Here is a 17707-nt window from a genome sequence, read left to right on the forward strand (position 1 = left end):
AGCTATTACGGCTGTGGCTCCAGAAAACATAAGCGGATACTAGAAGTAATATTAAAAAAATTCTAGCAACAGCTTATCAAGCTTAAACGTGCTGCTGTTGTTTATCTGCCGTTTTCCTCTTTCTAGCGCAAACTGGGTGACTAACAAATGAGAGAGACTAGCGACAGAAAAGCCGATCACCTGATAATCGATCAGTTTCATGATTGAAGTAGCAACAGGAGAGGGAGGGGGGAGAATGAGGGAAGAAGTTTTAGCTGTTCAGCATGAAGACACCGAATAACTCCAGCTTTGTGTCTTTTTTCATTCTAGCTGAAGTATAAAACAAATCACTTCCTTTCCCCCTCAATACAAAACTCCGACAGCCAGTCCAGCTGTGGCTCCATACATCGGTTGTTAAGCTCAACATGAAAATACTATGCAAACATAAAGAGATGAACTTACACACTTGCTTTACTTCTCTGTGTTAGTTTTCTCTGAGATTAAATGCAGCGGTTTGGAAGCACGTAGCGAGGCTTTAAATGCTAAACCAGACCGCTGACAGGTCTTGCACTCAACAGCTCTATCAAGTGAAGCAACTTCTTTTCTGAGTTAATTTCAGTTCTGACAAACATCACTCTCAGTGCCTTTTGATCTCACATTTTTGGCAACCACTGAGTTATTCTCCTCCACAGTTTACAACCATTATTTTTTTCTGCACAAAAGACGTTGTGCAATGCCAATCCTACTTATTTCCTACTGCACCCTGACTGTGCAGGCGCGTTCAGAAGCCCCCTCCCCCGCCCGACTATTCCTTAATGCCAATGTTGTGGCGGGAGGGACGATTTCTTAACTTAAAACTGCAGGCGACTGTACAGTGAACTTTACAGCTAACTACAGAGAAATTGCCTCGTTCCATAATTTGTTAGTACAAAGTGTGCCACAAGAACTAAGCTAAAAACATTGGACATTTTAACGCATCAATACAATTACTCTTTTAATAGAGCAGTAGCTAATAGAGCACATAGCTAGCTTAAGTCAAATTCATGACAAAGTTCAGAGGTGTACAACTACTTAGACTTCTTTCTCCATGTGCACACGTCTTAAAGAGTCAACATGCTTTGACTGAGGTAAAAAAAAATAAAACAAAAACGACCGTAAAAGGTTTACTTACCGAAGCTAGACCACCTTTATATGAAGTTGTGCGATTAACTTGAGCCCGCTTGCAGCACACAAAGAGTCCGCTTCTTCAGTCCGCGTGCAAAATGGTGACCTGTCCTAACGCATGCGCAAAATGGCCCAGCAGGAGGCTGTGAAAAACATACTTAAGCATTTTGAGCTACATTTAATTAACTAAAATTAATTGGATTAAAACGCAGGGAATGTATTCTGGAGTTACTCGAATTATATATGTAGACAGGAATTACTCATTTGAATTGAAAAGATATACCAAAATATAATATGCTATATTTAAAAGGAGACAATATCACTTCTTTCAGTGTGTGCAAAAAAAATCAGGGGACAAGAAAAGCAATTATTTCCCAGTAGCTTTGGGCTGGGTGGGGTCCAACCCTCAGCTGTGCAGTAAGTCTGCTGTTGCGTATATAACTGAATTAAACTTGAAGGCTCAGGGATGTGAGGCAATGAGGAATTCAGATGTGAGCGGTTAGTTTTTGATGTGCTGCCTTTTTAGATTTTTGAGAAACCTTCGAGGAACACCTCTCTGCTGCCAGTTTGTTCTGCGTATATTAGAACCCACACAGGCTGCGATAAAACCGTTGGAGGTGTTCAAGCAAATTCAATAAAACCTTCAAAAGAGAAAGGTCATCATTTGACCTGCAGAAGTTCATTATCTTCAGCATTCACTGTGGGACCTTTTCAAAGGCTGTACATATGTACTGATTACACACTGATTACATTTCTAAACCTTTGAGTCCTTTTATTTTGATCTTTTCTTACATTAAGGTTTAAGCAAAAGCAACAAATACAAGTTGCGTTAGCACAAGAGGAGCATTGCTCCCATCCTAGCATATACTGTATTTCCCTACCAGTCCTTCCAACACACACACACGATCATCACTGACTGCGTGCGTGACTGTGGTGTGACAGAATGCCTTAATTATGGATTAATTGTGTCATTAGCAGGTTTCTGCTGTTGGCACCACATTGGGCCTGTCAAGGTTAATTACTGGAACATGTTTATTTGCTGTCAGCCACTGCAGCAAGCTGTCACTTGCATGGAAACACAGACAAACACACACGGACCCTGTTCACTCAAACAATTCACAGGGCACCTCTTGTCCCACAAGCCCTTGCCTCTTTCCTCTGAGATTTTTTTTCTGACTCGGCACACTTTGTACAGTGCTCAATCTGCACCTGGGAAAGAAGAGATATGCATTTTTAAAAATGAGATGAAGGCAGCATCCTTTTTGAACACATGGGTCTGTGTTCAAAGCGCTTGTTTCCAGTGCAGGGTTGCCCCATCCTCTACTTACTGCTGCAGGTGACCTACAGAAAGCCTGCAATGTTAGAGAATCTGTGAATCTTATACTGAAAGAACATATTCATCTGCAAGCAGTTGAATTTTGGCAAAATGGGCCGAATTTGTGGTGACTGACTTATATTTTTTCTTACAAGATATACACTCATGATCACCTGAAGTAGGCAAACCTTGCTAGCAATGGCAACAGCATCACAGAGTTGCCAGGCAACTCTGACCGGACCGAGGCTTATATCTGCAGGAAATAAGGACTATGTAAAACATCCCCCATTATCCAGCGAAGGTCAAACTTTGAATTCAGTATAGACCACAAACAACGATAAGCCCAAACTATCAGAACAAACTGGCTATAAATGAAAATGCCAAAAAAACAGCGGTCCTTCTACACCAGGTGCACCAGGTTTTACTATGAGGGCAGATACAGTCTAGTATCGGTTTAAGCAGTGCTGGTGACATTTCCATGGTCAATTTATTTCCATTATTTGCACACTTTGCACACTCACCAAGTTTAATGTCAGTAAACAGTAAAGTTAAGCTGACATGCAGATGGGCAGTTCACCTCTTAGCCTGCCTTTGTCCAGTGTGTTCGCCAGGGTATACTTGGCAACATGGCTTGCACATAAAACCATCAATTATTATATTTTTCTTCAGTATATGTACTGTTAACTGTGCTGAAATAAACAATAATGTGTTTTGGTCTTTGTAAGAGATAGAAGTTAGACAGAAGGTGTTGTTACAGCACAGACTAAGTCCATTTAAATAACACAACAGTATTTTATAAACTGGAGTACTGCTCTCCTTTCAATCCTAGGGCCTGATAGACTCCTGCAGGTAGTCTTTGCAGTGCTTAACCTATGTAAGTGGCTAACATTGCTGCTGACATTTATGCTTGTGCTGGTGCGTTGTGTGTTCATTACCATGTGGTTGTGTCACTGGGTTTTATTTGTTGTTAAAACAAATAAAATGCTGGGACTTTTTTCCCCACTTTGGGTGTTGCCTCACATCAGATCCAACAGTTTCAGCAATCTTCCTCCAGGAATTTCTGGCTTTTGTGAGTACTTAAATTGATGCTATGATTATATTTAAATATATAATTTTATACCCTGATTATTATTCTTTAACTGACACACTCAAAAACTGCAGTGGAAAATCGATGCTATTGAACAGATCAGTGACAATCGTCATGGGCTGCGTTGACCCGACGTGTAGTTGCCTTTCTCAGGAGGTGCACCCTAGATGACAAATTATGACATATGGTTGAAAGGGATTTCTGGTCACATTGTAAGTTGTGATGCAGATTCCCTGCAGAAGCAGAACTCAGGCAGAGAAAGGGTTGTGCCGTAGGTTATGGTGTAGGGTTTGGGAGGGGTTTGCAGCTACAGCATAGATTTTGTCATGGATTTCCCGCTGAAGCCTAAATCCCCAGTAAGTCTGCTTTTGGGGTTTGGAAGAAACATTTTAATATCACAATATATTGAGGTCATCATAAAAAATGCATCATATGGATGTCTTGTGTTAAAATAATCCCATATGAGTCATGAAAAACATCGTCACCAAGTTTTTAAATATTGTGTTTTGCATCTCAAGGACATCATATTCTAATGATGGCCCAGTTTTGGCTCTTAAGCTAGTGATTAAAAGTAGCCTTTAAACTAAAAGAAATGTGTATATATAATATATCATGTTAGCGTTTTAAAAAATGAACATTTAACTGATGTAACTAGAGCTGAGACACTAAAGGTTAGAAGGCCTGAACGTGATAAAAGAACATTTACTCTGTCAGGGAGTGGATGTATTTCAGACCTGATGTAATACTTGATAAAAGGGCTGAAACAAAGATAGCTATAAGCTGTTAGATCACAACAGCAGAAGTGTTTTTAAATGTTTAATTAGATCTGTATCCTCGCTCCCACACATTCTTCAGCTTTCTTTAACCAGTATGTGAGTATATTTCAGAGCAAAGAGTGAGCCTTTTGGAATTTTTTGGGTTTTGTTTCGTTCGAGTGCCGCAATAACAGCAGCAGAAAAAGCTGAGAGAAAGGAAGCGGGACAGACAAAAAGAGAAACCGAGCATGGCTGCTTTGATTGATTTCAGCTGTAATCTGCTCACTAAGTCATCTTCTGACATCTCTCTCTCCCCCTCCATCTCTAACAGACTCTCCGTCCATTAAAGCCCAGTCGGGTCCTGGCTGAGCAGCTGTGAAGAGACAAACCATTTATCAGCCTGTCAGCTCTTGCTGCCTGTTATTCCAGCCAGCCAGACTGCATGGCAGTCCAAGACCCAATAACTCAGACTGAGGAGAGCTGGCACCGATACCTGACAACACCCATATGAACATACACATTAGTATATGTACAGCGCTTACTGAAATCTAAAAGACACCTGTAACGTTTGGAGTTTTTTATTAAGAAAAAAAGAGATAAACTTTCTATGTGTGTGTGAGAGAGAGAGAGAGCGTTAACAAGCTCTCACTCGCTCACTCTGATGTGACAGACAGCCATTTGACATGCTGACAGACTAACTGATGGTTCTAGTCACACTGTGCTAAATAACAGCAAAGCAAGCCAGCTGCTCCACAGCAACCTGTAGGAAACATGGACTGAGGGCGCCATCTAGTGCCCAGGCCTTCATTCACAGGCCTCAAGCAGAGAGCCTGCAAGAATTCCAGTTAACTCATTTTAACTATATCGTTTTAGGAATATAGATCACGTGAGTGCCAATACATAATGAGCATCTCAGAATTAAAGGCCTGCGAATTGCTTACTGCACAGTGGAGCTGGGGCTAGTTGAGCCTGCTACTACAGGTCTGTGACCCGTTTTGTTTTCTGATAATCTAGCTGCCATATCACACCGTTCTGCCAGTTAAGAATGCATATGAAGTCACTGGTACCAAAGTCCAAATTCAGTTCAATTATATTCATATAGCACCAAATCACAACAGTTGCCCCAAGGTGCTTTATATTCTAAGACCCTACAATAAGCTGTATAAACAGCTTACACAGACCCTTCAGGACCTGTGGTCCATTTGGTGTCTAAACTTGGATATAAGGAGCTTTAACCACAGACAGGCGGCACTGTTTATGCAGTATTAGCTTAAAGGTGTAGCCAGATCACTGTTGTGACGAGTGCAACTTACAGTATTAAATGTAGCATGAGTTTCTAAATGTGTATTTTTCTGTGATTTTGTTGTTTTTTTGGTAAACAGTCAACTCGCTCAGCAGCACCGTGGTGGAGTGAACAGTGCTGTAGCCTCATAGCAATAAAACATCAGGTTTTAAAATACCAGCTAAGAAGCATCAACAGGCAGCTTATACAGCATTTCTCTTCCTAATGAAAGATCAAGTTTCACTGGTATAAACTGTTGGTTGTGTTGATGAAACATTACTAAGGTGTGTAACCTGACAGTTACAGTGTGGCGACAGAGTAGGTTTCCCATTGAAACATAAATCCCCAGCAAGTCTTTGCATTGTGTTTTCAGGGTTTCGAACAAACATCACTTTCTGAGAAAACACATGGTTGTGCTTTAAAAAAAAAAAAAAAAAAAAAAAAAAATCACTTACAAGTCAAATGTCCTCTGACAAACTGTAAAAAGCTCCAGCCAGAAGGTGGTGGTAGAACTGTGGGAAATCCTTTTTGTTTTATGAACTGGAATAAATGAGATGCTTTAATGAACCGAATATTAAAAGTCTAACAGACAACCTGAATGCACAGTTTGTTTTTTTTAATTAAAATTCAAATGTATCTTCAACTTTTTTTGTGCTGAAGCCATCTTGGCTGCGGCTCTGAAGGTAGAGCAGGTTGTATACCAACTGGAACATCTCTGGTTTGATCCGTGGCTGTTCCAGTCTCAATGTGGAAGTTATTGTTAAGCAAGACAACTGCAACTCCAAGTTGCTCCTGATACATCCATCAGTGTGTGTTTAAAAAAAGTGCTGAGGTAAATGAGGATTGTAGTAACAGAGCGTTGTACATGTAAAGTTCATTTTCTTTATGAACTGTAACATTTTATGCACGAAGTACAATAAAAATAAAGCTTTAAGTTCTTTTTTTTTTAAGCTCTAGTTTTAGCTGCAGTGACTGACTTACTGTAATATGATTCTAAAAACACTTATGTGCTTCATTTTCACCTTTGAAGCCATTAAGGGTTTTGCGATCACATGACCTGATTTATGTTTGACCACGTTTCTACATTTTGGTGAGATATCTGTTATCTGTGCGCTTTGGCACCAAATAAAGTTCCTCTGGTTCAGCCGGACAGAATCTAATGTCTTAAACACACAAGGCTGCAGATGTTAGAAGATTAAAGCGGCCGGTGGCTTAAAAAAAAAAAAAAAAAAAAAAAAAGATTTGGCTGAACTGCGCCATGATACAGATCAGCAGGTTTTCTTCTTAACAAATATGGTCAAGTACTGGCAGGCTATAAGCAGCAAGACTTTTACAGATGTTTCGTGTGATGTGCTTAGAGTTTTGGACACAGTTGCCAAGATGCAGTATTTCCATTTGATGCTCTAATATGACCGAATAAACAAAGGGGGGAAACAAACACAAAGTGTGGTTTATGTGCATTAGCATTTTAATTGGACAAAGCAAGAAAACATTGATTACAGTAGCAGAGTCATCAGTTCTCAGGACTAACACCTTTCGAAACAAAAAGGTCTGAAAAGGTCTGTAGGCACTGCCTAATTAAAAAGAGTATCTTGTCAGCTAAAAGAAACCAGCTCTATAAGGCAACAGTTACACAATGTAGGCCTCTCCATCTCTCTGGCAAAAAGAGCAAGTGTAAAGCTGAATACACTCAGATTTGTCTGATATAAAATACTGGCGTTTCAATAGATATTTAAAAAAAAAAGAAGAAAAGAAACATCAGAAGTGTCAAACATGTTCACACTTTAACGTTTGAATCGTGTTAAATTTTAAAGTATGCACTGCATAGCAATGCTGTCTTATCCCTGCATGGAAGAGTCGCGTGTTGCACTGTGCCAGTGTCACCTTTGATAGTGCCACTCTGCTACGTACAATGTTCGAGTTAACTGTCGAGTTATCAAAACAAAAAATGAAAAGCAAGCACCCACAGTTAACAGTAGCATTTTACTTACATCGTTTCAAATGAATGGATGGCTATTTACACGTGGCGAAAAAAGTTTTGAGGCTGTCAGAAAGATATGAAGGAGAAATGGAATGCAAAAAAGAAAAAAAGAAAAATGCTCTTGGTAGTCAAATTTTTCTGGGAAATCCAAGAGAGGAAAGAACTGTGCAATATTAATCTGCCCTTACAGAGAAACAGCAGTGGCAACAATCCCTGCAATTGTTTTTAATCCAAGAGAAAATTAGAACAAATTTCCATTCCTCAGATAATTAAGGATCATAACTTAGCATGACTCAGTTCCAAAAAAAAAAAAAGAAAAAGAAACCTCTCAGTGGTCGAGAGGAAAGAAGTGAAAATGGAGGCAATCTGTAAAACCCGGGAAAAAAAGAGATTCTCCTTTACAGTTTTATAATTCATTTACAGTTAACTTAAAAATGGTAAGAGCCCTGGTTCATGGACAGTCTTTCCTACCACAAATGGTGTAAATACCTGTGTGGGTCAAACTGCTGCTCCCTGGCTCCTGTTACCTCAGCCCACCCCAAGAAATCCCATTTACATCTCCACAGAAGTCACCCTTCTCATTAGATTCCACATCCCAGTAAAGTCTCAGTCCTGCCACAAAATGGAGGCAGTGTTACACAGCCCCGCAGGGCACCGTACAGCCAGCAAGAGGCTGATGGTTGACAAATCTCCCACCCTGCCCACTTATCAGTGTGTGGGGTATCCTGCGGCTCCCATACCGGGCTGGTTGGCTAGCATACTCCCATTCAATCCCTGTGTAGGCTCCATAACCCCACCGTTACTGATGGCGCTCATGCCAGTCCACCCAGCACTGGCCGGTAAGTGACTGCAAAACAAAAAAAACGAGGTAAAGAAAGACAGAGAGAGAGAGAGAGAAAAGACAAAATGCCAGCAGGTTAGAAGAGACAAGGCGAAAGGGAGCCAAAAGAATAGTCTGTATTAAAGCTACTGGAATCTGGACAGGCTAGAATGAGAACAAGAAGGCAAACAGAGTTATCAGAGGTTATAAGGGCGGGGGTGGGGATTCAAGCTAGATGAAAACAATAACAAAACAAAAGAAAAAAAAAAAGTGGAGGGCTTTTGGTTGGGGTGGGGGGTATCAAAAGGAATTTGATTATACATGGGTGGATAAGCAGACAGAGAGCATACAGGCTAAGTCCAGCAAGCTAAAGATTCCTTGCTAAACCCCCGACCCCCCTCCCAACTGCTGGTAACTACAAACCCTGCTGTAAGCAGCCTACAGACTGATGACAGTGCAAGCACATTCATTTCTCTAAATTTGGCCACAAAGTATAACAAAGTAACAAGTTCTCACCCGGTTTTCACAGGCTTTCTTTTTACTGCTTCTGTGGTTCAGGCAATAAAACTAAAGGTAAGTTCAGAGTGGAGATTCAGCGTGGAGACGCAGGTTAAAGTTCATCTTCAAATTTCAAGTCAAGAGGTGTAAACCTCTGTCTGAACAAACTGCCCTGAACAGTCAAAACACACTGAGCCCACATCTGCCTGACACTTTAGTGCAGAGTATTTAGAGAGCTGTTCACCACACATGTTAGATTATCAGCAACTTGAGGCCCGTCCTTTATTAATCTTGGGTGCACAAAACATCACTGCACATAAACTGTCCAGATAAAAGCAAAAGAAGGTAACCTGCACATCATATTCGACATTTCCAACATAACAAACAACATCAGTGAGGGGGGGAAAAAAAAAAAAAATCAGTGAAATCAAAAAGAAACATGTAAAAAGCTACAACAAAAGATCAAAACAAAAACAAAACATGCAACAACAAAAAAAGGAACAAGTGAAGAATATTGAAGATGTCCGTACACAGAAAGTGAAATGGATTCATCATCGGCGAGCTATCCCAAGAAGAGGATGGCAAGTAAAGAATAAGAAAAAACCCTCAGCTCTGAGCATGTGGGGTTTTTTTTGCATTTAGTCAATTACATTTTAAAAAAAAAACTCAAAAATTTTACTTTAAGCAGTTTTTCGTATGTCCGATGCTCTGAGCCATTATGGGCTATAAATCAAGTGACAACACATTTTGGAACAAAAGCTTTCAGGTTTTACGATGAACTATGTGCACAGTAACTATACACTGAAACATGATTACCCTCAAATCTTGAGTTCAGATTTTTTTTTTTTTTGGTGGTGGGGGTCTGTTTATTTCTCAATCTTCTGAAGTTGGCAGGCTCGTGAGGGAAGGAGGGAAGAGGTGGGGGGGGGGCATTGGAAGGCAGAGGGAGGTCATAGCTCCCTCCTGTGGCCAAAGCTGGATCTCACTGGCCTGGTCTTGAACTGATGGTGTTGGAGTAGGAGGAGGCAGAGAAGAGGAGCCCTGTGCTACTTACTTGAAGCCCTGCTGGTTCCAAGCCTGCCCGTAGACACCGTAGGTGGGGACCTGCCACCCATTGGGGACATACTGGCCAATCTGGGGCCCGTTGCCGTACCACTGTCCCCACTGGCCATAAGGCTGGGCTGCAGCAAAGCCCATCTTGTTCTGCTGCAGGGTATAGCACAAAAAAGGATAACTTCAGAATGGTTTAACAGCAGCAGATCCCACAAAGAACCTTGCAGAATCTATTTAACAGTGGCATAGCTGGCATGGCTTTTTATTTGTTAAATTAACCACTTATTTGCATATCAGGTACAATATTAGATAAAGCTGTGAGGTCATTACTGGTGACTTTTTCTTCCTGCTTGGGACTCCTGCAGGTGACCATGTTGCAATAACACAAGCCAATGGGTCACTTGCCCGAGTACATCACAGTATCTTAAATATATCAATTTCATGTACAGGATACTCAATTATCCCCATACTTTTTGTAACACTCACATACCCTCATATAGCAAAAAAGCTGATACTTGAGCTGAACTAGAGCAAGACATACTGCAGCACTATTTGTTTGGTGTTCTTTGCCATACCAAGTCATTATGTAATGCTGTCCCTCTTACTACAGTTCATAGGACCCTTACTTGTGGCACAGGCATCTGCTGCATGGAGTTCATCATGTCTGGGGTCTCTTTACCCCAGTAACATTTGACTATGTGCCCCTCTATAGACGAGCCATTCACAGACACAATGGCATGGGCTGCTGACTCATGGGAGTTAAACCTGGACAAACAGAGGGAGAGAGAGAGAGACTAAGGAAACGCTGAACATCATTTCATAAATATCCACTCAGCAATGATGACCACAATGCATGTGTTTGTTAGCAAACTGAGAGGGGGATAAACCATTAGATTCCTTGGCTATTAATGGCTAAACTACTAATAGTACAGTAGACATCTAACATTCATCATGGACTAGAACTGATACAAATGTGTTGCAGCACAGACCTGTAAACAAAATCTGTAGGTGTATGTGATGCATATACGTCACACCATTAAGACATACTCAGTGTCCACAGCAGTGCTGCTTTTTGCTTCCATTTAGTGCTACTGCTCTTGCAGTACAGTTTATGAACCCACTGGAACAACCCGTTTTATATTTTCTCTTTATGTTAAGTGTTTTGGTGTTTTCCTTCTTAATCATGCTAACTGGTGCACATCAAGTTCCCCTGTTCAGGGCAATAAAGTGAACAGAACAAAGTAAAAATCTGTACTCCAGGCTGCAAAAAGTAATCACAATTACACTTGTCTATCATTATGACCAGGGCCGGGGGATCAAGCTCATTCCAAAGAGTTCATTAACCTTTTCTTTCAGCTGTAAACCTTAGCATCACCGTTTGATCAAGCAAAGAAATGAAGAAGAAAACAGAAAACATCCACATACCTGACAAATGAATATCCTTTGTCAGGAAAAACTCTGACTTCCATGATTTGTCCAAAGGGGGAGAAGGTCTGTCTCATTAGTTGCTCTAAAAGACACAAATAATGAGACTCTTAGAGACCGTTTCTGTAAGGGCTGTGTCCTGATAAAGTAACTGCTACCCAGGATACATGTGGATATGCCACATACAGGTGGTCAGCACATTTATAATCAACAAGCAGAAACTAATAAACAGACTGGGCTATGTAGCTATACTTTACCTTTTCCAGCAGTGAAAAGGTATAGTATTTCTATACCTACAGTGTAGTTATAGAGTACATCACATGTCTCTTTCATTGAGGTAAACACGATCTGAAAAGTTTATTTTGGGACAAACTGATGCTTTTCTTTTTTTGTTAAATCTCTGCATTTAAAATGAAGCATGTATGACTATGTTAAACTCACTATGAACTCTAGCAGATGCACTGATGCTTGAGCAGCTTCTTTGAATCTCTCTGCGCTTACTAATAAATATATACTCATTTTAATAATAAAGATTTGACAACCAACAGCAAAAAGCTTTGGCTACCATGGGTAAAGACATTTATGTATTAATTCATAAACTAAATTATGCTTAAAAATTTCCACAAATCAGTAGGACTCCTGAGCAAAACAGTTAAACTCTGAGGTCTATTTATATCAACATATTTGCACTATAGGATTGGGAAAATAAAGAAAGAAATAATTGAAGAGCTCAAGAGCTCACTTTGGCAGCAGACCAGTTCTTGTCTATCACCTACATGATGCTAGCAGCGTTAGCTTGAAAGCTGGGCAGACATTATGCAAGCTTTATTTTACATGTTGGCTCTAAATAAATGTTGAGTTTTAAATTGCCTTCCTCCACAACCAGTGTCTCCTTTGCTCACACAGTGATGGGTTTAATTAGCCTGACACTGAGGAAATCACACTGATCATAACTACTAACTAATTTAATGGCTCATTCGGTTTTGGATAAGGTAAAAATATGCCCTTTTTCAATCTTCTTGCAGTACTGAACATGATGTAAAACCAAAGTTCATACCGAGCAGTGACATTTGTGTATCGTTAAACTCGTATAGGGGTGAGGCGTTTTGGGTTTTTTCCTGCTTTGTTTGAAAGATCATTGACTAATAACGAAAAGCTTAAATATGAGCAGTCATATCCATCTGAATAGCAACAGATCTGCTGTAATTATCATAGTTATGTTGTCAATGGTACTCATATATTTCATTACCCGTCAGTCCTGTGCTGACTCCACCACAATACACAGTGCAGTTACTGGGGCTGGACTGATTCACTACCTCATCAAAAGAGAGATGCTTGGAGTTATCTGGTGAGAAAAGACAAGCTTCTGTTAATGAATCCATCCATCCGTACATATAAGGACACCTGTAAATCTGCATATCTTACAAATCCTGTATAACATACTTTCATGGGTGGTCTTTGGGGCAGGAGGCTTTCTTGTGGCCCAGTTAGTTCGAATCTGTCTGCCTCCTAACCACTGCCCCCCCATGTGCTGAATGGCATTCTCTGCATCCTGGAATGAAGAAAAATAATCTTATTTCATCCACTGAGAGTCTTAACATGAAATCTAAAGTGCACCTCTGCAGAAGCACTGCAAACAAACCAACAAGCAATCTATGTGAAAATGTTAATATACAGAGAGAGAGAGAGAATTCGTAGACACAAAGTGTTTCCGAGCCTCATTAACAGCAATATTAAACTCACATGACGCCTACTTACCCATTTGTTAAAGAAAGACACGAAGCCATAGCCTTTAGATTTCCCTGTAGCCATGTCTTTCACAACACGAGCATCTCTGCAGACAAAAATCACCAAACAGCAGCTTGTCACAAACATTCAGCACAACCAGAAGTCTCTGCTGTAAGAGGACTAGCAGGTCTCTAAATAAGACAATGGGCCCTCTCCTCTGCCTGAGATTTATTTCATTCTTTTCTCAATATATCTAAATGGCAATATGTGTTAACCCAGACTTGATCTTTGATAGTAAACAGTTTGAAACTTACGATATCCTGCCAAATGGACCAAAGGCAGCTTTGACGTCTTCTGTGGTTATTTCTGGGCTGAGGTCGCCAACAAAAACATGAAAATGATCTATTTGGGAGGAAAAATGTGGTTTAGACCCGCTGTGCATTAGGGCTGAACGATATATCGCATTTGCGATAATATCGCGACATGATCAAGTGCAATTTTCTAACCGCAAAGGCTGCGATTATACTGCGATTATATTATACAATTCATGGGCTGCATCCTCCTGAGGCCGCATTTGTAGACCGATTACGTCACAGCGACGCGCCGAAGGCTGTCCAAATTACTACCATATCCCAGAATTCATAGCGCGGCCCAGCCAAACTCCAGTTTCCAACAATGGCGGCCGCTACTAAGTTTTAAAATTACTCATACTAATCTTTCTGGGTCACAAAATAAACTTTTAACATATTTTCAGGCGAGAAAGTAGTTGTGTAAACATCAAATATCTGCTCGGTTTATCAAGATATCTCATATTTGCAAAAGTGCTTCGACGTTTTCAGAGGCGTCTGCTACCCACCAGCTCGACAGCTAGCCGGGAGCTCGAGGGTTACTGATGCGGCCGAGAACGGCACAACTCCCGGCACATCATTTTCAGATCACCGCGGAGTTTCGCTGCTCGGGTTAAACGTAATATATAAGTCACTTAGACAACCTAAAAATGTTATTGTTGGGCTTTTTTCAGTGTTTTGTTTGTTCGTGAGTAAATCGGTTTGGCTGAGATTAAAGTTATTAGATTAGATAAAATAAAACTTTATTAATCCCCCGGGTGGGTTCCTCCTTGGTTTTCACACAGCTGACTAAACGTCAAACAGAAAACTTATTAAACAGAAGTATGAGACAGTCGAGAATTTACACCAGTGTCTGGTTATATTTTAGATAGCAAGAAGCAGACGGCCGAGTTTATTAAACTCCACCGAGACAGCGGTGACGCTAATCAGAACTAGCCTTCTGATTAGCTAATCAGAAGGCTAGACCGTCCAATTTCACGCCTTTAAACTTTAAAGGCGTGTTTGTGTGTGTGTTTATACAATTGCTATTATGTTTGCACTTTATGTGTAATGTTACTGACTGCAGAGATCAGTAAGATGTGTGTATTTTTATTTATTTAATATTATTTTTTAATTGAATGACTGTCTAGTAGTTCACAGATGTCGAAAAACTGAGTGTGGTAAAGCCACTGATTTTTTTTATGTATATTTCTGCAATCTGCACATTGTACTGACTTTCATTTTAATGTTTACACCAGGGTTCCTTGTCAGCACTTTATGCTCAGATGTTTGTAAGCTAAAAATAAACTATTGTGTATGTTCAAATATACTGTTGTGATTGAAGAAGTTAAATAAAAATGTCAGTCATCAATTCATGCATCACCTCATGTCATCATAACAGAGGTCTGTCTTCCAGGAAAGAACAGTTTAAAATTAATGTAATATAGTATTGGCCATACTATATGATGTATTGCTTGTCTTTGTTTAATAATACAGAAGACAAATACCTTAAAAAATAATCGCATATCGCATCGCAATCGCAATATTGGGGCAAAAAAAAAATCGCAATTAGATTATTTTCCATAATCGTTCAGCCCTACTGTGCATTAGAGTACACACTCTGTTTCAAGCTTTATACTTTCCAAGAACCTTAGTTCCTATTAGAGACCGCTGATTGCTATCAGTTTGTTAACAGAGGAAGGACAAAATAAGCATAAAATCAATCAAAAATGAAATGCTTACGTTCTGCAGTACTTATTCAGCAATATTATCACAGGGACTCTTTTAGTGTGTTCAAGTTCAAAACTTCACTTCTTCATATACAAATAGTTTTACTTACTACTTGTGTCTTTTTTCTGGCTGGTTGGTGTCGTGGCCCAGTTGACTTTAACTTCCTGTGAGAAGAGCGGAGAAAAAAAGAAGGCAGGTGGAGTATGTTTACAATATACAGTAAAACCTGGTAATCTCCAATACACAAGTTAATTAAAAGCCAATTTTAAATTAATTGTTTGTTTTTTTTATTTTAAAGCTGATCTTGACTCCAAATAGGCTTTCAATAACCTTAAGGAAAGCTATGCATTTTTATAAAGCCCGCAATATAACAATGAATGATTAAATGAATGATTTAATATAATATGTTAAATATAAATAAAAATTCAAATAGAATATAATGCATACATCTCATCTAAGCAGACTGGTCGCTCAGCACATCTATTTGACTTCTAGGTTAAAGTCCCAGCACTGAACTCATTACTACACCATTCCTGCACCACTTTAATATTCTTTTATCAGCCCCTGGGGTCTCTTAAATGTTGCCGTTTACAATGTTAATTATTTCCTCTATTGTTCTAGATTGTAGGGCTTTATCAAGTTCCTCTGTTTTAGAACACTGTATTAAATTACTGCACTCTGCTTAAAATATTGAAAGCAGAGAGCTCACACTTAACAAAAGAACTATGTAGATTTCCTCAACATAAAGACTGAGTGGCCTGGTGGAACCAGTTTTCATCATATAAAGAAACTGTCATCAGTTGATCAAGTAGCCACCCCTTGTCATTTAGAATATCTAATCAATATTACATGGAATACAGAAATCCACTAGTTTTTCTTTCATGTTAAAAATAACTTTTTTTTCCTCACATTTTCCACAGCAGCCCACCCATCCCCACTCACCCTGTAGATACGATAGCTTACCTTACCCATTATTTTCCTTCCATTCATAGCTGCCAATGAGGCAGCAGCATGCCTGTGGTCATAGAACTCCACGAAGCAGTACGGATCATTTCCAGCTGTCTGTTAATGGGAAATCAAGACTGATTTTAAGTCAAATATTTAACCACTAGAGAAAATAAAAATCACCTAGTATAGATGGATGTGAAAGGTCCGATATAATGGATTACAAGAAGAAGAAAAAAATGACACACTGGCCGAGACTTCCACAAGCAGCGCCATAACCGCTCACGCCACTGCTGAAAGACAGCCACACCACACTGTATACAGCAGAGACAATAGCACTCACATCGACTATCATTTTACAGCTCTTGCAGGGGCCTATCTGTGTGAAGACCTGCAGAATGAGGGGCTCGGTGACATCCCTGGACAGATTCCCCACATACCTGCAAAAGGAGAGAGATGGGGGAGTTGAGCTTTAGTCAAACAGGAAGTAGCATGCAAACAAAGGCTAGTTAACCAGGCTAGCTTACAACCCACAACAATGAATTATAGCAACATAAAAGCCATAAATGAATTGGAACGAAACATTGTCGGGGACAGTGTGTGCTTTACAAAAACAGTCAGTGATTTCACCCCCTCACTGGAGATGTCCCACGCCGTCTCCACGAGCGTTGACGTGGCTTGTCCGCCAGCTAGCTAAAGATACCGCTAACCGGTTTACGGGCCTCGAGCTAAGTGTCTTGGCAGCTAGACACTTTATAAAATACTATCCTTGTTGTTACATTTTCGCTAAAGTGTTTACACTATCAATAAAACAAAGCGTTTTATTTTAGCTATCATTGCACGCAAAAGGGAGTACTTTCGAAGAACTGACTTGCTAGATGTGTTCGAATGTTTAGGAGGTGCTAGCTAGCATTAGCTAACAATTCACTTTCGTTTGCAAGGAAATTAAGGTTCCGTCTATTTATCCAAATAAACCCAACAAACAAGGAGCTACGTGTGTTGTATTACATCCATGAATTGTAGTATATAATAATAGAAATGAAACACCCTTAATGACGAGGTTTAAAGGCTTTTAATTGAAACAACAACGTGGAAATATTTCGGACGCGCAGCAGTTAGACGAAGCCTTCCCGTTCCAGGGCATAGACAAGGCCGCTGATACTCACAAGGTTCTGGGTTGATCGTCCTCCATCATCAAGGTTCAGTGGTTTCGTCCTGAGATAGCTTTAATCCAGTGACATACAAATGGTTTGTGCTGAACTTAGCGACCCGAACGTAAAGACTAAATCTACTATTTAATAATATATCTGCGGTCGACTCTGCTCTCTCTGGCACACACCGCAGACAGCCTCAGTCTGATGCAAACAATAGGAAGTTGAAGATGGCGGAGGAGCAGCGTCAGCAGCGTCAACCTGCGCGCTGAAATTAAGCCAAAATCAAGCGCTCCTGCTCCCACACACAAAGATGCGCCCCCGCATTTTTATTCTATACGTATGGTTAATACAGGCTTTGAGGAACACATTTTTATTTCTCAGTTCCTGATCATTGCTCAATCCGCTAAAATAAATAGAGCCATCTGGAAATCATATTATGTGAGTAGTAGTCACGATGAAACGTC

The 17707-nt window shown here is 40.1% G+C and overlaps 1 protein-coding gene across 2 annotated transcripts; it reads right to left on the reverse strand.

Annotated features, from left to right (window-relative positions):
* Positions 1–7027: 7027 nt before the first annotated feature.
* On the reverse strand, positions 7028–17551 carry LOC146696413 (cytotoxic granule associated RNA binding protein TIA1-like). Of its 2 annotated transcripts, none has more exons than XM_085474535.1 (12): positions 17256–17551; positions 16433–16529; positions 16108–16206; positions 15254–15308; positions 13402–13489; positions 13118–13193; positions 12803–12911; positions 12609–12704; positions 11360–11444; positions 10561–10699; positions 9936–10084; positions 7028–8410 (listed from the first exon to the last, which is right to left on the reverse strand). In XM_085474535.1, the coding sequence occupies exons 1-12, from the start codon at positions 17282–17284 to the stop codon at positions 8272–8274; spliced, it is 1161 nt and encodes a 386-aa protein (XP_085330661.1). In that variant the 5' UTR covers positions 17285–17551; the 3' UTR covers positions 7028–8271. The 2 variants fall into 2 exon arrangements, with proteins under 2 accessions (XP_085330661.1, XP_085330660.1); XM_085474534.1 differs by having other exon boundaries at positions 9936–10087; positions 17256–17548.
* Between the last annotated feature and the right edge of the window lie 156 nt (positions 17552–17707).

The sequence above is a fragment of the Copadichromis virginalis genome, linkage group LG12 (genome assembly GCF_057382275.1).
Source record: "Copadichromis virginalis isolate Kocher_CV1m ecotype Utaka linkage group LG12, C_Virginalis_male_GT1.1, whole genome shotgun sequence".
Classification (NCBI taxonomy): Eukaryota; Metazoa; Chordata; class Actinopteri; order Cichliformes; family Cichlidae; genus Copadichromis; species Copadichromis virginalis.

Coding starts and splice junctions, on each gene's coding strand:
- LOC146696413 (XM_085474534.1), bottom strand. CDS start 17,284: ATGATGGAGGACGATCAACCCAGAACCTT. Junction 13,490..15,253: donor CCAGAAAAAAGACACAAGTA/GTAAGTAAAACT, acceptor CCTCCCAAATAG/ATCATTTTCATGTTTTTGTT. Junction 10,700..11,359: donor AAAGGATATTCATTTGTCAG/GTATGTGGATGT, acceptor CTGTTTGTCCAG/GTTTAACTCCCATGAGTCAG.